Here is a 20,920-nt window from a genome sequence, read left to right on the forward strand (position 1 = left end):
ATCATTTCATTCACTTACGGAAATTACTTGACTTTTGCTTCAGACCATAAAAGACGTTTCTTTTTTCTTTTTCTTTTTTTGAGAAATTCAGACTAAAAAAACCTATGGTTAGAAACTGGGATATACAGAAAATTTGTGATGACAATACGAGGAATTGGTAACTAAAAACTTTGTGAAAAACTCGTTTAAGTTATTTGGCTTTACATGTATAGGTTGTAGCTTTTAAAGGTATAATTTGTTTTTGAGGGTAGGTGCATTATGTTAGTCCCAAACCCAATTACGCACAGTGCCTGTTTCTTTAGCTAGTTAATGTTTTATAGTGATTAATGTTTCTTTAGCAGTGATAAACAATTAGCCTTATTGAACGAGAAAAATTGGGTTGATTTCTGGAGAGGAGTGGGCCCAGCAAGGCTATCATTGAATTAAGATCTAGCCCCTAACTTGGACGTCAGTACTGGCCCATGAGCCTTGAGGCTGGACCAGCAGGATGCACGCCCAGGTTGAACACCATTATAAAATTTGAATCTACCTTACCGGTGCTCAGCTTCTAGTACCCTCTTGATCAACCAGGCACATCCCCTCGTGACAAACTATATGACCGGAAGAACTCAACACGGTGTTCATGGGAATCTTCTCCTTAGTCCGTACATAGTTCATACACAGGGTTTTTCAAAATAAAGGCCAACAATTGACTTATCTTCACATCAGCATTTGTTTCGTTTCACCAACTGTTAATCACATTAAAATATTAAATCATTAAATGCAATTTGATTATATCCCCTATTTACAACCTTAGACACATCACCTTAGAAAACATCCCTTCAACCAACCAAAGAGAATATAAATATTCTATACCATTTTTTGTGTTATACTTTATATTCCATCAATCACAACTTGTCATGTATTTGTTTAACTTTCCTTATAAAACAATCAAAGTTTAAAATGAAAAAAAAAAATAAACACATGACAAGTTGTAATTAGTAAAATATAAGGTGGAACACAGAAAGTAATACAAAGGATTTGTATTCAACCAAAGAAAGCAACCTTTGGCACACTCAAAGCTTGATTTTTGGGGCATGATTCCCGAAAAAATCAACCCCATACTACCTTAAAAAATGCAATCAATCCTACTGACTAAGGTATGCCATGTTTGATCACCATTACTTTGATAGTTTGAGTTTAGAATTCAATAACTAATTTAACAACCAAAGAACCTTTCAACGCCATATTCTTTCTTTCTTTCTTTCTTTCTTTCTTTTTCTTTTTTTTTTTAGAAAATAGTCAACCCCATCTTGAATTGGCCAAAGTTGCTAGAGTTTGCGATAAAGAAAAATCAATCAATAACAATAATACATAAATGAAAAAAAAAATTCAAATTATTGGTCGTTCTAATTAATTTCTTTACATTTACGTTAATAGTTATTCTCTTTGCTGTAAATTCCAACTTTAGTAAGGTTATACTTGCAAATACCATTATTTTTGGTATAGAAATTTCAATAAAATTATAAATGCCCCACAGTGCAATTTAAATTGACTCATGTAATTGATTCTCACGCAAAACTCTCAATGGGTTCTAAGGGATGTGATTATTCACATGTATCCATTTCATGTGAAAGGGTAGATACATGTATCCGATGCATGATAAATTTTCTCGTTCTAAGAAAAGCGATGCCTTAAAACAATCAAAAAGCTTATTGATTTATTGAACTAGTGCTTTTATAAAAAAAAAGTTGACAGTGGGGTAGGGCAGAGCTGAGGGTCGAACTATATTGGTCTGGCACCACAAAGTATGTCATTAGTGTCATACTATCACTTAAACCTCATAGAGAACTATTACTAATAATGGACAAAGAATTTGCAAATCGATAAAACTACAGACAAAAACCCAGCTGAAATAACTAATGGTTTCAACTTTAAACCCAACAATACATATTTAGTCTTTAATTTTGAAGAATGCCTCAATCCATCACCTGCCTCAAAGAATCATCCATAAGTACTATGGCTCAATTGTTACTTGTCCCACGCAAACCTATAATTGAATTTGGGCCTATCAGGCCCAATGTCTCTCAAGTAGGACTTCAGTACTGGCCCATGAGCCTTGAGGCTGGACCCAGCAGTATGCACGCCCAGGTTGAACACCATTTTAACATTTGAAACTACCTCACCGGTCCTCAGGCTTCTAGTACCCTCTTGACCGACCGGCCACGTCACCTCACGTGAACTATATGACCGGAAGAACTCAACATGGTGCTCAAGGGAATCTTCTCCTTAGTCAGTCCATAGTTCAGACAAGTTTCCTTAAAATGAGAGTCAATTATGCGCGACTGAACTCCCTTCACATCAACATTTATTACACTTGAATAACTGTCAATTACATTAAATAATTAAATGCAATTTGAACATATTCCCTATTTGCAACCTTAAACACATCACTTTAAGGGAAAATTATTAAATACATCCTAATATTTTGGAGAATACCCAATATTTACCCCACCTTAAAATACATCCCATCAACCAACCAAAGAAGGCAACCTTCGGCACACTCAAAAGCTTGATTTTTGGGGCATGATTCCCCCAAAAATCAATCTCATACTACCTTAAAAAATGCAATCAATCCTATTGACTAAGTTATGCCATGTCTGATCACCATTACTTTTATAGTTTGAGTTTAGAATTCTATTACTAATTTAACAATCAAAGCACCTTTTGTCAACCCCCATCTTGAATTGGCCTAAGTTGCTAGAGTTCGCAATAAAGAAAAATCAATCAATGAAAATAATAGATAAATGAAAGAAAAAAAAATCCAAATTATTGGCCGTTCTAATCAATTCATTTACATTTATTTTCTTTGCTGTAAATTCCAACTTGTGAAGGGTTATACTTGCAAATACCATTATTTTTGGTATAGAAATTTCAATAAAATTATAAATGCCACATATTGCAATTTAAATTAATCCACGTAATTGGTTTCCACACAAGACTCTCAATGGGTTCTAAGAAATGTGGTTTTTTATATGTATCAACCCATGTAAGAAGATAGATGCATATATTCGATACATGGTAGATTTTCTCGTTCTAAAAAAAGTGGTAACCTAAAACAATCAAAAAGCTTATTTATTTATTGAAAAGAACAAATCTTTTTAAAAATAAAAAATAAATTGATAGTGGGCTAGGGCAGAGGTGGGGGTCGAACTATATTGAACTGGCACCATAAAGTATATCACCAATGCCTCACTATCACTTAAGCCTCAAAGAGAACCGTTACTAATGGACAAAGAATTTGCAAATTGATAAAACCACAGACAAAAAAAACCAAGCTGAAATAACTAATGGTTTCAACTTTCAACCCCAAGAATACATATTTTGAAGAAAGCCTCGGTCCATCACCTGCCTCAAAGAATCATCCATAAGTACTACTCTCTGTCTCAACGATGGTTAATTTTACTTGTCCCACGTAATTTAAGTAAATCCGAAACTGTTGTATCATACACTGCCATCTAATAATAATGATGCATGTGCCAATCATTGCACAACCAGATCACAGATGTTTCCTAGCTTCATGGAGTATTTGCATTTTGATATTTGCTACCCTTAATATGAGACAATAAGATCGGTTTTATTTTCTCCAAGTCACTTCACCCACAAGCAGGCAAGGCTTACATCAAGATTTAGATCATGGCCTAGCCAGCTAAACTATCTGCTTCCACAGTTCTTCTTAACTTCGGAAAGTTTCTTAAGATAGAGTTACTTAGATGTTTAATCATCTTTATAGTTCATATATAATACTCATTAAGTAGTACCATTATATCTGAGAATTGACTATACTACATTTCCAAGAAAGAAAATGTGAATTTTTTCAATTAATATAATTGTCTGTACACATAGATCGTTTGAATGAATGCGCAAATATTTGATTATATAACATTTATTTTTGTATTATATTGGGCAATATGAAGTTTGAGTAATAGCGCAATAAAGTAGTACTAATACATTCTGTGAAGATTGTTATTGGGTACTCTAAAAATATACGCTCTCCCTCTTACATAGGGGTGGGTCTTATCTGCCATAGAACCCACCTTTATGTGAGGGAGGAAGTATTCTCCCAGATTACCCAATATATATTAGAGGAAATGAGAGTTTGAATGGTTTTATATTTATGAGCCATTTTTTATTAAACTGAAAATAATTCAAATTTATAAATTATTTATGTAATATATTATGACTATGTACAGTCCATTATTAACTAAGTAATATATATATATATATATATATATATATATATATATATATATATATATATGTATTAAACCAAAGCTTAAAGAAAATTCAATTAGAATCAAAATTGAAATTTGCTTTTGTTAACTTTCCGTAAAAAATAAATTGTTTAGATTTTTGCTATTATTCTTTTCTCTAGACTAATGAGCATATTTTTTTATATTGTTTCTATTCAAAAAAATTTATGCGAAGATCTTGAACCTAAAAATTTGTAATTGAATTGAACGATTTCATGCACCTATCCCCATTCAATTTAGGAGATACTATTGGACTAATCTATTCTTTTTATTTTGTATTATATTTAGTAGAATTTCACGTACAATGATTGTGAATTGGTATTATATATATAGTGTCCAATCATAAATTCATAATAGCAATGTACTGAGAAACTTGACGATACTAATATCATAAAAATTGCAAAGAAAAACCATTTTAGTAGTTTTAAATATCTTGATTGAACTAATGTCCTATATGTTTAATACCTCAAGCTAACATAAATAGCACCACTTCAAATATTTATTATTTTTGTGCGTAAGCACGGGTTACATACTAGTAACAATAATAGATAAATGAAAAAAAAAAACGAATTATTTGTCGTTCTAATTAATTCCTTTATATTTGCATTAACATTTATTCTCTTTGCTGTAAATTCCAACTTGAGTAAGGGTTATACTTGCAAATGCCATTATTTTTGGTATAGAAATTTTCATAAAATTATAAATGTCCCATAATGCAATTTAAATTTATCCACGTAATTGGTTTTCATGCGAGACTTCCAACGAGTTCTAAGGGAGATGATTATTTACATGTATCCATCCCATGTAAGAGAGTAGATACATGTATATGATAATAAATTTTCTCATTTTAAGGAGACTAGTGCCCTCAAACAATCAAAAAGCTTATTAATTTATTGAAAAAAAAAAAAAACTAATGCTTTTTTTATGAATAAATTGATAGTGGGGTAGGGCAGAGGTAGGGGCTCGAACTATAGTGGTCTGGCACCACAAAGTATATCACTAATGTCATACTGAGTCCGTTTGGATAGAACTTATTGCTGAAAACTGAAAACTGAAAATACTGTACAAAAATAATTTTTTAATGTGTAAAAATTACTGTTCATCCCAAAAAATACTGTTCATTGGCCTAAAATCACTGTTCATGACCAATGAACAGTGACACATGCGCGTGGAAAAAAAAACTGGCCAGACGTGGACGCAGCCCTCCTATCCAAACGCATTCACTATCACTTAAACCTGAAAGGGCTAATGGACAAAGAATTTACAAATTGATAAAACCAAAGACAAAAACCCAGCTGAAATAACTAGTGGTTTCAAGTTTCAACTTAAAACCCCAACAATGCATACATATTTAATGTTGAAGAATGCCTCGGTCCGTCACCTGCCTCAGAGAATCATCCATAAGTACTGTGGCTCGATTGTTACTTGTCCCACGCATTGAAGCAAATCCGAAATAGTTATATCATGACCTGCAACTGCAAGTCATCTGCACCTATAGATCTAATAATGATGCGTGTGCCAATCAATGCACAGCCACATCAGTCATCACACAAGTTTCATTCTTGGAGTATTTGCATAGTTAGATTTGCCACCCCTACACGACATAAAGTAAAATTCCCAAATTAAAGTAAAAAATATAATTGTATTTACCAATGTAATACAAAGAGTTACTAATTTAACTGGCGATGTGCAAGTATATTACAAGTTCATCCAAAAATATTTTATAAACAATCATCTTTATTATTCAAATGTAATTCTGATTACGTAGTACTATTGTATTTGAGAATTGAGTATATTATGCATCTTAAGAAAGAAAATGTGAATTTTTACGAGTGATATAATTTACTATACAAATAGATTGTTCAAATGAACTCACAAACGTTTTATTATTTTGACTAACTTAATTGCATTTATTATAACATTTGTTTTTGCGTTTTGTTGGTCAATATGGGGTTGAAGTGATAGCCCGCTAGTACTAGTACACTATGTTGTACATGATGTGTTTGATTCTTACTCCATCTCCCCCTTCTCCCACAAATAAAAGAAATAGTCTTTTGGTCAATCTAACCATATGACTATATGAGTTTCAAAACTCGAATGTTTAAAGTTGTAGGAAATTGCAGTTTTAGAAATTGTTACAAGATAGTAGCTAAACCATTCAAGTTTCACTAAGATTGTATCGATTGTAATTTTTCATTTTTGTTGTCTACAATTCCTAAAGATGTGGAGTGTTTAAAGCCTTAGTGAGACATCATGATCCTTGTCGCAACAAAATTAAGCTTCTCATCTTCCATCCCTTATATGTGTGTGTGTTTGTCAAAAAAAAAAAAAATTAAGCTTCTCAATATCATCTCTAATTTAAATTGATAAGGAAACTATGATAATCAATATTTGTTTAAATGTTGATGACGTGACAAAATACAATTCACTCTTGCAAAATAAATGAGTAGAATTTTAATAATTCTAGAGTATCTTTATTTCATCAAAACAAAAAATTCTCTCATTAGTTATTAGTAACAAAATCTCTCAAGGACAATAATTCCATTCACTTATGGAAATTACTCAGTTGTTCCCTCTTACTACTAAACTTTTGCTTCAAACTAAAAAGACTTGTGGTTAGGAATTGGGATATACAATACCAGGAATTGGTAAATAGAAACTTTGTAAAAACTCTTTTAAGTTATAGGTTGTAGCTTTTAAAGGCATAATTTCTTTTCGAGGCTAGGTGCACTATGTTACGTCCCAAACCCAATTGCACACAGTGCCTGTTTCTTTAGCTAGGTAATGTTTTATAGTGATCAACACTTAGTATTATTCAACATCCATTTAATTATTTATCATGATAGGTCAATGTACACTAAACCAACAAATTAAAGTGAATTAATTGTCATAGGTATACTATTCGTACCAGCAGTGACAAACAATTAGCCTTACTGCCCAAGAAATTGGGTTGATATCTGGAGAGGAGTAGAGCCTATAATTGAATTTGGGCCTGTTAGGCCCAAGAGCTAGCCCCAAATGGCTCCCAAGTAGGACTCCAGTACTGGCCCATGAGTCTTGAGGCTGGACCCAGCAGGATGCACGCCCAGGTTGAAGACCATCGTAATATTTGAAACTACCTTACCAGTGCTCCGCAACCCTCTTGACCGACCGGCCACGTCACCTCACGACAACTATATGACCTTAAAAACTGAACATGATGCTTAAGGGAATCTTCCCGTTAGTCGGTTCATAATACATAAAGGTTTTTTTCAAAATGAGAGTGGCATAGTTGAATTCCCTTCACATCAACATTTATTACGCTTCACCAACTGTCGATCACATTAAATGCAATCAAATATATTCTCTTTTTGCAACCTTTGACACATTACCTTGGAATGCATCCCATCAACCAACCAAAGAAGGCAACCTTTGGCACACTCCAAAGCTTGAAATTTGGGGCATGATTCCCGCCAAATTGAATCCCATACTGCCTTGAAAAAATGCAATCAAACCTACTGACCATGGTATGCCATGTCTGATCACCATTACTTTGATAGTTTGAGTTTAGAATTCTATTACTAATTTAACGATCAGAGGACCTTTAGTCAACCCCCATCTTGAATTGGCAAAAGTTGCTAGAGTTTGCAATAAAGAAAAATCAATCAATAACAATAATAGATAAATGAAAAAAAAAAAAATCAAAGTATTATTCATTCTAATTAATTCCTTTACATTTACATTAACATTTATTCTCTTTGTTGTAAATTTCAACTTACTATCTCTCGGCTGTAAATTCCAACTTGAGTAAAGGTTATATTTGCAAATACCATTATTTTTGGTATAGAAGTTTCCATATAATTATAAATGCCCCAATATAATTTAAATTGATCCACGTAATTAGTTTTCCACGCAAAACTCCTAATAAGTTCTATGGGAGGTAACTATTTACATGTATACATCTCATGTAAGAGGGTGGATACATGTATCCGATACATAATAGATTTTCTCATTTTAAGAAAAAGTGATGTCCAATTACAATAAAAAAGTTTATTGATTGATAAATGACGTTATTACAAGGTGACGGAACATTAAGAAGCTGACGGAAGTTCGCTCGTTACATACTAAATGCACGTTAAGAAACTGACGACAATACGCTATCCGTCAACTACTGTCATTGACACCTCTTTAGCATTCATAGTCATGCCCCTCACGCAGCAACATTAAGCTGACGGATCACGTGGACGAGTCAGGGGTGACGACCTTGCCTGTAAGGTCTTTGGCTGATGTCCTTGGCTGACGGACCACGTTGGCATACGCAAGCTGACGACAGTATAGGAGTTACACGTTGGCTGACGACCTTGGCAGGTGAAGGCTGAAAGAATAATCCAACTTTCATTTTTAGCCTATCTTGACCTCTGCCTATGTGAATATAAGGAAAGTTCTTGCGCTACGCGTTCGACTTAGTTAAGAAGATTCCTATAAGGAAAGGGCTCAACACAATAGGCAAAAATCCGCGAATTACTCTTTTTAAAAGGGAAAGTACTTCTTCACCAAGGCGCATATTTCGGCCACACACCACTATATATACCCCAAGACCCTCATGACCCAAAGGTACGCACAATTACCTCAACTCTGGCACTCTAGGGTTGTTTAAAGATTCTAACTTGATCGTCGGAGGGTCTTTGGCCGGCACCACACCGGTGCTCTCTGTCGATCACCTACTTTTTTTTCTTCGCAGGTGTTGCTTCAAGACGGTGGAGTACTAGCAGCTTACTGGTGATCTCTTAGGCATCATTATTGATTTATTGAAAAAAAACTAATGGTTCTTTTTTTAATAAATTGATAGTGGGGTAGGGCAGAGGTGGCTCGAACTATATTGGTGTGGCTGCTGTGGCACCACAAGGTATATCACTAATGCCATACAAACTAACACTTAAACCTCAAAGAGAACTATTCCTAATGGACAAAGAATTTGCAAATTGATAAAAGTAAAACCACTGACAGAAAACCCAGCTGAAATAGCTAATGGTTTCAACTTTCAACCCCAACCATACATAATGTTGAAGAAAGCCTCGGTCCATCACCTGCCTCAAAGAATCATCCATAAGTACTCTGTCTCGTCGATGGTTACTTGTCCCATGTATTGAAGTAAATTCGAAACAGTTGGTATTATGCTCTGCACGTCATCTAATAATGACGATGCATGTGCCAATCAATGCACAGCCAGATCACAGATGTTTCCTTCATGGAGTATTTGCATACTGATATTTGCATGCTGATATTTGCATACAATAAGATCAGTTTTATTTTCTCCAAGTCACTTCACCCACAAGCAGACAAGGATTACATCAAGATTTAGATCATGGCCTAGCCAGCTAAACTATCTGCTTCCACAGTTCTTCTTAACTTAGGAAAAGTTTGTTATTAGGTAGTGTTACTTAGATGTTAACCATAAATGTAATACAAAAAGAGTTGTTGATTCATCTAGGGAATATGTTATAAGTAATCATCTTTATAGTTCATTATATAATACTCATTAAGTATTACCATTATATATGAGAATTGATTATACATGTCCAAGAAAGGAAATGTGAATTATTATGATTAATATAATTTACTATAAGAAAAGATTGTTTGAATGTACTCACAAATATTTGATTTATAACATTTGTTTTTCTATTTTGTTAGCCAATATGAGGTTAGAGCGATAGCAGTGGTACTAGTACACTCTGTGAGGGTTGTTATTGAGTAGTCCCTCCCTCTTACGTAGGGGTAAGTCCTACCCACCATGAGGTCCACCTCTATGTAGAGAGAGATAGTATATTCCAAACTACCCAATAATTTTCCCACGTTGTGATACCTAATGTGTGTGATTCAACTTCCATCTCCCCCCATCCGTCACTATTCACTTACTAAAAAAAGGGAGTCTATTGGTCAATTTAACCATATGAATTATGATTTAACTTAATTGAAAAACCCAAGATATAACACCTAGAGAACTGTCTAATTTTATCCAACATGAAAACATGAGAGAGAGAGAGAGAGAGAGAGAGAGAGAGAGGGAGTATTCCTGAGAGCTGCTATCTTGACATTTAACTAAAAACGTATTTCACTGAAGATATGAGCATGGCCATTTTGGTGTTTAACTTCCCTTCATTTCCCAAAGAATTACAAAACCTTGCTATTTCCTACTACCCTTCCTACTGTACAGAAACAAAATCTAGATGCATTGGACAAAAATATATGAGTGGGAGAAGAAAATACAAAAAAGGCAACGTACATGTTTAGCATACTAAGCATGTAATTTTAAATGGGTGAGACTTTTTTTACAAATCATCAGCACATGAAGTCCTCCTTGCCTTGTCCCTTTCCCAATAAGATTGCCTAGAATTTTCAAGAGACAGCTTCCCACTAAACCCTTCAATTGCCTCATTTAATAGGGGACCACTGTAATGTTGCTGTTGCTGCTGCTGCTCTGCCCAAATCCGACTACTCCTGCTTCCCACATCATACCCAGGTGTCGACATGTAATTTGCATCCATGACCATATCACCTTCTAGTATGCGGAGCACCTTCACCAGAACATGGGTAAGCAAAAGCATGTCCAAATGTCAGTGACAATTGACTAATTAAGCAAGTATGTAGAAAACAAATGTGATGTGCAAGATCAATAAGCCCATAGGCACAACTATTTTCACAAATTTCTTCACAACCTCTGAGGAGGCAAGTTGTCAATGACAAACAATACATTGGCGTTAGTAGTGAAAAGGGTGTCAATCATGCAAGATATTAAAAGGCAGGTTTCTACCATTCCACAGTAAAACTGATCCCCAAACCCATGACTCCTATCTGTAAGGTTTAGAACCCCTTCCCATCATAAGACTAAACAAAACAAAAAAACCAAAAAAAAATTCCAGAAACAGGCTCCCATTAATCTACATTCAATGGAAGCGTTTGCAATTTGGGATTTTGTTTTCTTTCCTCAATTAGACATCTTCACATACTACAGCAATCTAGCATATCCTTTCTAATCTTACGTCCAGTAGTTTACCAAAATGGTAATAAAGACTTGAGGAATTCAAAAATACCTGCAGAGAACAGAAATTTTCCATACCATCATACTGGCCCTCAGAATTTTACTGGAGTTTTCTAACCTTTCCTAGTGATGTATAAATTAAAATCCCCAATTTATTTAGTGCTTTGTAAGACATCTTAATTATTGTACAGTGTCCTGTAAGAAGAGAAATTATTAGTCTTTTAATTTTCTCCTAACCTGTGACATGCGAGGCCTGGAATGAGGATCCCGTTGTATGCATAAGGATGCAGCATTCAGCATGCAAAAGACCTCTTGTTCTGAATATTGATTCCCTAACTGTGGATCAACCAGTTCCTCAATGGCGCAATCTTCCAATAATGGGCGTGCCTGCTCCAGATCAAAAAGGCACATGTAAATCAAGAAAACTACAGAACCTACACTAGGAGGAAACAACAAAAGCTACTATAACTTGTTTTGCTTTTCTGTTGACTTGTCAAGAGTTTGTCATGTTTCTGATCAGTATCATTTATTTCATAGAGTACTGAATATGTTCTCAATACCAAACATTAATAGGCCTCCAGATGTATAATTAGAGTCTAATAAGTCATACCCATTCAGTGAGACACTGCTGGCCCTTGGGCCGGTTAAGGTCCACTGCTTTTCTTCCCGTAACAAGCTCCACCAATACAACCCCAAAGGAGTAAACATCAGCTTTTTCTGTGATTTGGCCACTTTGAGCGTATTCTGGAGCCAAATATCTACAGCACAGCCCAAAGGCTTATCGGATTCTGTAATGTCATGGGGAAAGCAGACCATAAAAACAAAAGCTGTCATACTTACCCAAACGTTCCAATTACTCTTGTGTCCACACCCATATCTCCATCAGGCTGCCACCTTGCTAGGCCAAAATCACCAACCTTGGAAAACAAATATTGAATCAAGATCACAACACTAGATACATTCTCTACGCACCATAAGTAAAACAACAATTTCATCATGCACTTTGAAAAACAGATACAGATTCATCTCAATATCCAGAGGATCAATAAAATTTGGAAAACTTGTAATATCCACATACTATGCTGTAATATAATTATCTAGAAAAATTAACATTCAGACCATTTTACTTTTAAAAAATGAGGATCAAGAAAAGAGGCCCTGATTAATATCAATGAAGGCTGCAACAATGAAGCCATCATAATTAACTTGGACATTTAAATTTTTCCAATTTAGGTAGGATATATAAGAAATTGCCATACCAGTGGTTCAAAATCATGGGTGATGAGGATGTTATTTGGCCGCATGTCACGGTGTACAATGCAACCCACTCTGCATTCTTCATGAAGATACCGAAGCCCCCGTGCAGCTCCCACGGCAATCTTTTGACGTGCAGCCCATTCTAATGGCTCCTCATGTCGTCCTAAAACAGACCAAAATCCATGGTGAGCTCACAACCAGAGTTTCTACCCAGAATATTAGCATCTCAATTTAATTTCAATAAATATATTTAAAAAGAATGACAAGGATGATGATCAGTGAGGACACTGTCAATGTAAAAGTAAGCGTAAGTAAAAGTCTCTTCACTGTTGTCTAAGTATGGAAATAATCAATAACTGAAATAGCATAAACGGGATTTATGTTGCCAATCCCAATTCCAAACAAATTACCATATAGATGAGAATCCAGTGACCCATTGCATATATATTCATAAACCAGCAACCTTCGTCTGTCCTCGATACAGAACCCAATCAGCATAACAACATTTCGGTGCTGAGCACAACTCAAAACTTCTACTTCTGAGCAAAACTCAACATCCCCCTGGGAACTAGCCAATTTGTGTTGCTTGACAGCAACTACCTGACCATCTGGTAGAACACCTCTGTGAACAGATCCATACCCTCCTTCAGCCAAGAAATTGGCTTTTGAAAATCCACCAGTAGCAAGCTCCAATTCAGCATAGCTAAACCACCTTGGAGGTTTTCCAAAGACAGGTGCCTTGTGTTGACAGATTGAACACAATGGAGGGGGCCCAGGAGGTGCATTTCTCGATAGTGAAACTGCTTCTCTAACATTTCCATTGAAGTCCATATCAGTTCTATAGTGCTGCATTCCTATTCCAGCTTCTCCATCATGTTTTGAGTACTTCTCTACCAAAGTTTTGGACGTTAATGCTTGAGGCTTATGAAAAGGTCTCTGTGAGCTTCCATCTGTATCTTGTGAGGACAGAAAATTAGAATTTATAAATTCACCCATCCATGGTTGGAACCTCAAACTTCTTGAAGATGAAGATAAGTGCTCACTGTCTGCATCGGAACTAGTATTATCAGGATCCTCATTCTCTTCAATGACTAGTGAATCATCTTTCTTAAGATCACCATTCATCTTTGAGATGAAAAAAGGTGAAGTTCCTGGATCTGAGCTTGAAACTGATGAAGTTCCAGCTTCAGTGGCTGTAAATGGTGTCCCTAGCTCTGGACTACTAGTTGGAGTCACTACCGGCCCTCGAATAGAACTCAAAGAATCATTCTTCTTTTTAGGATTCTTTTCAGATTCTTTGTCTATCTCTGAGGGTAATGGGCAGGCTACTTCAGAATGCTTCTTAGATGAACCAACCAAATTCAAGCGGAGAACTTTTGGCTGGGAACGCTTCATAACAACAATGTTGCACTGCAACTCTTCCATGCATCGTTTTTCCTCATGTTTGAGCTGTCTGTAGAAAAGGTCAGTAAGATGATCAAAACATGTATAAAATAAAAGGACAAGAACATGATTTCTAGATCAAGAAATTAAAAAAATAAGTACTTGACAAGACATCATGTCCCTGCAGAACCTTAAACATACACTTTGCATTTGAAAGTGGAAAAGAAAACGAAATGAAGTATTACTTGTCTAGTACAACCCAACTGGCTTGAGCTCTCTTGGCCTCTGCAGCCACTGCACCACAAGGTGATCCAGAAACAATTTTTATCTTGACATTTATCTGCAAATCGGAACCAGCATGAGAAGCATGGATGAAAAACAAATGGAGATTGCACATATAAGAAAATATATAAGACACTTGCCTTATTTGGATCATAAACATCATGTAGTTGAAGGATCATTTGGGAGCAAGTATCTGTAATCTCACATTTCTGCTCTGAACTTGATCCTGAATGAGACTTCCGGTGACCACTGGCACAGTCACCAGCAAATCTTGGGAAAACCCAAAGTTTTCTTCCTGAAGAATTGTTACAAAACTAAATGTCAGTTGGCATTAATCTACAAGTCAGCAAAATCAGAGATGGAAAAGGAGTCACGGGAGCTTTTGTTTTTTTGGATAATTTGATAGTTGAGGGAGGAGAGTTTTGAAACCTGGACGTCTCTCTATTGGAAACACCTAGAGGTGCCAATTGAGCAAAATGGCTCTTGGTGAGTCACAGGACTTTTAAAGCTTAAAAATCAAGGCTTCATCGTGCTAATGGTCTTCTAAAATTTTAAGGTTTCAACCAAACACAATGAATGACACAGTTGTAAAATATTTATATTTACAAAAACCAGAAATATTACAATGTAGAAGACCCAGGGTTCTCGTGCTTGTCTTAAATTCAATTAAAGACTGGGCTAGAATATCAATCCAGCACCAAGAACCCAAGAAACAGAACAAGAAAAGATCAAGTGCATTCCTTCTCGTTACAGATGATACATTCAATCAATACTAACTCAACTGTTAGTGATCAAACTGTAGCAATATTGACATTAGGCAAAATTAAAATAACAATTAACCTCCTCAGATAATTAGACATAGAAGGGACTAAAAGAAAGTGATCAATGTTGAAAAGGTACCATTAACTTGTATATCACTACCAGTTAATTAATATTTGAGCAGTAAAGGAGAAAAAATCAACATGGGACAAGGAAAAAAAAATACCTGAACCTTGTGAAGGAACAACCACAAGCAATGTAATGCAATCCCCAGGTTGAACAACATGGGTCAAGGCCCACACCAGAGCAGTCTTGGGAATTTCCTTGGATGCCTTAACAGCAACGACAACCTTCTCAGCATCATCAGAGCCTTTCTCCGGCTTCCCTCGCTTCTGTTCTTGACTCATAGGGGCACCCACAAATTCAAACCAAAAGCTCCTTCTTCAACAGATCCAATTCTAAAAACCCATGAAATCCAACTCAAGTTAGAGGCTAAAAACACATGCCTAAAGACACACACACACACACACACACACAAATCAAATACACTTGTATTATTACTAGGCCCCCACCTTGTTGGATTCCAAGACATGTACAGCCGACATACTCACAATTCCATTCATCACTAGCAGAGCAGGGCCAACAATGACAAGACCCTTTTCACCAATTCACTCAAAAAAAAATAACACCCTCTTCTTGAAAGCAAGCCCCTCACTTTTTCCTGTTTGAAAAAACCAGGGTGAATATTCTCAAATATTTGCAAGTTGCAACAACTTTTTTATTTGATCTAGTATCCCATGATTTGGCTCAAAAAGCAAGACATACATCTATCTATCTTAGTTTCAAGTTTCAATACATGACTAGAGAGAATCCCCAAACACTGTTATGCCAGCCAGCACTAAGCAAAATTGCAAAACGACACAAAAACAAAAAAGTAGACCCTCACTACGAAACTTCAAATCAAATGGGTCAAAGCTGTGAAAATCAATCAGGTTTTCAGAATGGTAAAAAAGTGAATCAGCCATTTAAAAAAAAAAAAATTGGATCCAACCCAGATGTTTTTTTTCTTCTTCTTCTTGTTCTATATATTTGTTATTAATTTTACCACAATCCCCAGAAAAAGAAACTGAGGACAAAGTTTGAGGCAAAGATTCCAGCCACAACTAATATATAGTATAACTCAGACTATAAGAAACCAAAAAACAATCAAATCATTGAGATGACGAGAGTGTTAAAGGGAACCGTACAGAGTTTTCTTTTTGTTGTGTGTGGTTGTTTATGACAGTGAATCTCTGCTCCAATCAAAGTTTGCAAAGCTTTATAGCCAGTTAGCTAAATCAGCCTCAAATAAAAACAGAGCTACTAGCCTGCACAAAATCCAGATTCAAATCAGGTCAGCACACAACACCAACCAACCACAAAATCAACTCTGTTTCGTTGCTCAGAACAAAACTGTAGAAAATTTCAGAAGCAGAATTCAAAAAAAAAAAAAATTAGTCTCAAGTTTCCACAACTTTTTAACTTGTCATTTTCGAGTCAAATAATTTTTTTTTTTACGAAAAAAAAACAAAAAACAGAAAACAACATTGGCTCCACAACTTGTATTTTTCACCTAAACTTTCCCGACAACCAAACAGTCGCTAACAAACGAAACAAATAAAAAAAACTGAATAATTTTCCATATATATAAATATATATAAATTAAAAACAAAAAAAAAATAAGAGGACAAGCAAGGTATAGATTGAAGAAGAAGAAGAAGAGCATTTACAGCAATCAATTTGATTCACGTGAAATCGCACAAAAACAAAAAAAAAAAAAAATATACTTATCTATAACAATAAGCTTCTTCTTCTTTTTCTTTTTTTCAAAAACATCAAAAACAATATCAACAAAGTGAGAGAAAGAGAGATACTATTTCTTGTTCTTGTTCTTGTTCTTGTTGTTGATGATTCAAATCAGAGCAGAGCAGCAGAGAGCAGAAAGTCAATAAAAACCGAATAGTACGTACACAGAGGAAATGGGATTTTTGAAAGCTATAAACAAAGAAAGATCAAAATAGAGTGTGCCAAAAGGCTGAAACAGATTTTCTTAGGTCTTTGAACCGCACGAAAAATTTTACAGTGTTAGATAGAAATGTTCATTTAAGAGACAGAAACGGAGCAATAACTGTAGTGTTTTAGTTTTTACCGTAAAATAAAAAATAAAAATTTAAAGAGTGTATACAGAAGAAGAAGAGTACAGTAATTGTAATACAATGTAAATGGTGGTACAGTTTATGTATTAATTACAACTACAAACATACGCTCTCACCTCTTTTCTCTGTCTATCAGTATCTGTGTGCTACACAGAGAGAGAGAGAGAGAGAGAGAGAGGATTCACAATTTTGCGGTTTCCTTTGCTGCTGGCTGTAAATGCTAGCTTTGGATATCGCCGTCGACTATTCAAGTACACAAATGCCCTTCTTTTTCCTCTTTTATTACTAGACAATGCTTCTTCTTTTTTTAAAATCTAGTAATAATAATAAAATAAATAACTACCACCTTCGTACTCACACACGCTCGCTTCTTTCTTTCCTTTTTTTTTTTTAATTTTTTTATCCAATAAAATCAAGTCATGCAATTTTTTTTTTTTTTTAATACCATTTTGGCCAAGTTGTGTGAAGAATTTTTTACAATTTTTTCTCATACTTGTACCTACGTTACCATTTTACTAAAAGACTCTCATTAAAATTGTTGAATCAAAAAAAATTAAAATAAAAATTAATTATTGACTCAGTAATTTTAAATAAGTGGAAGTCTTTTAGTGGAATAGTGGATAAGTAACGTAATTCACTACGTGGTCTGTATAATTTATCCTATTTGGTAGGTACTATCTGGTACAAATATTTTATACCACTTTTCGTGTTTAACTTTATATTCTATCAATTGCAATTTGTTATTTGCTTATTTTATACTCACGGTTCTCCATATGCAATTTTTTTTTTTTTTTTACAATTTTGGCCAAGTTGTATGGAGAATTTTTTACAATTTTTTCTCATACTTGCTTATGTAATTTTCCACTCTATTTGTAATTTCTATAAGTGAGTACATATGTAAATGATGGTGCTATAATTGTATCTTTTATATTTTATTTTTTTCATTTTAAAATTTAGCTAATTTATAAGAAAATTCAAACAAAGGTATGGCAAGTTTTGATTGATGTAACACAAAAAGTAGTACAAAAGATTTGTATTAAGCTCAACTCACTCGGTGGTTACAAATGCAACTTCACACCTTAACAAATTGTTTTTAAAAATGTCATAACAAAATAATAATGTTCCAAGGTATAATTTAAGAAAGATTAAATATTTAATTATGACTATAATGCATATTCCATTAAAAATTCATGCATATTTTTTAAAAATGATAAAACTTATGTTCTCTTGCTTAAAATATCGTATATTAGGTTCCAAAAATAATATTAATTAATGCAATATAAATAATGTTATCTTTTTTACAATTAAATTTATTTATGTGATTCATTGGTAAATAAAACTATGTAATTCAATTCAATTAGAAAATCTAAGATATATAATCTAAAAAATTGTACCTTCTTTTGAAAAAAAAAAAAAGACTTATGAATTTAATTTACGTCCGTAAACAAATTCAAGATGTTTATAATTGTATTTGTTTTTTTAATATTGCGTAAGTTTTTTTTTTTTTTTTTCTGATGAACTAATGTTGCGTAAGTTGACTATATAAGTATGTATTGATAGAAATAGTTTACAAGTTCATGCACATTGATTTGTGTGCTTAAAGCATGACCACTAGTATATTTATATACAATTTAACTTTACAAGTTAACATATAACCACTGCTGACTCAGCTACTATAGTACCATATTTTGCAATTATAATCTAATTTCAAATGATCATCAACTTCCCCTAGTTCCTATTGTTGTCTATAAATTTGGTGCATTTTTTTTAAAAAAAATTATATCTTTTTACTTAAGCAATTTGAACTTCACCAGGTTATGTCTTTTTAATATAGTCATTTTTTTATTTTTAACCATTTAATAATGTTTTATATTGTCAAATCAAAAGATGAAACCATCAAATTGTATTCTCTTTATAATTGTATGACGGATTCTGATATTTTATTTTTAAATGTTTACTAAAGACCTTTTGAAAAGTTTAGTAATCAACCACCAAAATTGATCAATTTTATAACTAGTAAAAAAGAAAAACATGTATCTAGAAAAAAAAAAAAAAGGTATAGAAACAAGTAATGAACAATAGTACATGATCAAGATCAACTTCAAAAGTTGAAAACATCCATAAAGAATTCTAAAGAAACTCAACCAAAAGTAACAAAAATGATTTCACTGACAACCAAGTAAAAAAGTGTAGGTAAGAACTTAATTTTTGTTATTACTTTTTCAAGGGCAGCTGGTTTACCTTTTACCTCGCTTGCCTGAGAACACGGCGTCGTTTAAGAAGGGTGAGTTTTCGAGATTTGAAAATTTGTGTGTGCGCGGTCTTTAGGAGGAAAAGGTTAAGTTTGGATTATGGCATCTTTGTCCTAATTGCAACATAGTCGGCGCGGCAAAATCCACGGCCTTGGTTTTCAAAGGATAAAGGGTAAAATGCTTGTGGGACCCACAAAATTTATTTCCCTTTTTTTAAAAAAATTCAAATTAAAGGTTGATTAAATTTAAAGGGCAAAGTTATGAGAATCTACTCTATCTATGAGGGCACGTGGTATCTTTATTTTAGTTTGAGTAATTAATGCCCTAGAATAATTTTTGAATTTTGAATAATAGCACTATATAGTAACTAACATTAACCAATTTTTTATTCCATAAAAAAAAATACATTAACCAATTTTCAAAATGACACCACTTTTTATTATAACCAATTTTCAAAAAGTCATGTCAATAGTTGTAAAAAAATCAGAAAAATGTTATTAGATTCATTGCTTTTGCTGCAAGGAGGATAATATCTAATAATTTTTCATAATAAAATTATTTTGTTTCATTTGATTTTTTTTTTAAAGAAATTGTGGGAAATAAATTTCAACCATTTTCATTATTGAAAAACACTAAGATAAAACTAATTAACTTTTGGGGTATTTAACAATACAATCTAGATAAATAGGGACAGATCTACGTGAACAAAAAATGTCCAGAGATGGATCTATATTAACAAAAAACAAAATTTATAGAACTGAGATGAATGAATCAAAAGTTACAAAATTGAATCGAATTTTTAAGCAAACTTAAAGGGCGTAATCTTTAGTTTAGCCTCTCTCTTTTATAGCTAGGGGGCTTCGCTAGTTAATGATGTGAGTTCAAATCAACCAAATAGTGTTGGAAAATGAAATGGGATCAAAATATTCTAAGATTTTGTATATTGAATTTTTGTTAACACATTGATTCTCTACGTTTACCTTAAGTTTCAAAATGTTATCTATCCTTTCACATGTTTTACTTTCATCCTTATACTTTTGATTGTGTATGAAAAAGTTCTCTACCATCAACTAGCGGATGGAAAAGTACGACGTAACAAAAACATTAAATCAAATACTATTATTGAGATGGAGCCCATGTGGAAGAATATAGACCATAGAAAAATAAATAAATAAACAAACAAATAAACACACTTATGCTACACATGAATTTTAAGATTTTTTTTTTTACCTAGAATATCTAGCCCAAATATTAATATTCTCTAATGAAGGAACAACTATCTCTCAAACGACATCATATTCAATATCCTAGCTAGAATATCGTAAGATTTAGGGGCGTTTGCAAATTTTGGTACTTCTCCGTCTCAATTCATCAATTTCATTTCCACCCGCATTAAACTCAATAACTACCATAGTAGTCGCCTCTTATACTTGACAACTTTTGTTTCTTTTAACCAACAAATCTGTAGAATCACCAGCGAAC

The 20,920-nt window shown here is 33.8% G+C and overlaps 1 protein-coding gene across 1 annotated transcript; it reads right to left on the bottom strand.

Annotated features, from left to right (window-relative positions):
* Nucleotides 1–10,339: 10,339 nt before the first annotated feature.
* LOC142636235 (inactive protein kinase SELMODRAFT_444075-like) lies at nucleotides 10,340–17,059 on the bottom strand. The gene is made up of 12 exons (XM_075810381.1): nucleotides 16,905–17,059; nucleotides 16,239–16,358; nucleotides 15,564–15,712; nucleotides 15,218–15,449; nucleotides 14,373–14,527; nucleotides 14,196–14,290; nucleotides 12,978–14,020; nucleotides 12,570–12,730; nucleotides 12,151–12,227; nucleotides 11,921–12,068; nucleotides 11,548–11,697; nucleotides 10,340–10,846 (listed from the first exon to the last, which is right to left on the bottom strand). The coding sequence occupies exons 4-12, from the start codon at nucleotides 15,396–15,398 to the stop codon at nucleotides 10,601–10,603; spliced, it is 2,256 nt and encodes a 751-aa protein (XP_075666496.1). The 5' UTR covers nucleotides 15,399–15,449; nucleotides 15,564–15,712; nucleotides 16,239–16,358; nucleotides 16,905–17,059; the 3' UTR covers nucleotides 10,340–10,600.
* Between the last annotated feature and the right edge of the window lie 3,861 nt (nucleotides 17,060–20,920).

Source organism: Castanea sativa, chromosome 5 (assembly GCF_040712315.1).
Source record: "Castanea sativa cultivar Marrone di Chiusa Pesio chromosome 5, ASM4071231v1".
Classification (NCBI taxonomy): Eukaryota; Viridiplantae; Streptophyta; class Magnoliopsida; order Fagales; family Fagaceae; genus Castanea; species Castanea sativa.

Excerpts from the sequence above, each read along its gene's own strand:
- LOC142636235 (XM_075810381.1), bottom strand. The coding sequence starts at position 15,398 with ATGAGTCAAGAACAGAAGCGAGGGAAGCCGGAGAAAGGCTCTGATGAT. Across the intron at positions 12,069-12,150 it reads AGAGTAATTGGAACGTTTGG|ATATTTGGCTCCAGAATACG; the intron begins GTAAGTATGACA and ends GCTGTGCTGTAG. Across the intron at positions 10,847-11,547 it reads CCAGGCCTCGCATGTCACAG|GTGCTCCGCATACTAGAAGG; the intron begins GTTAGGAGAAAA and ends GTTCTGGTGAAG.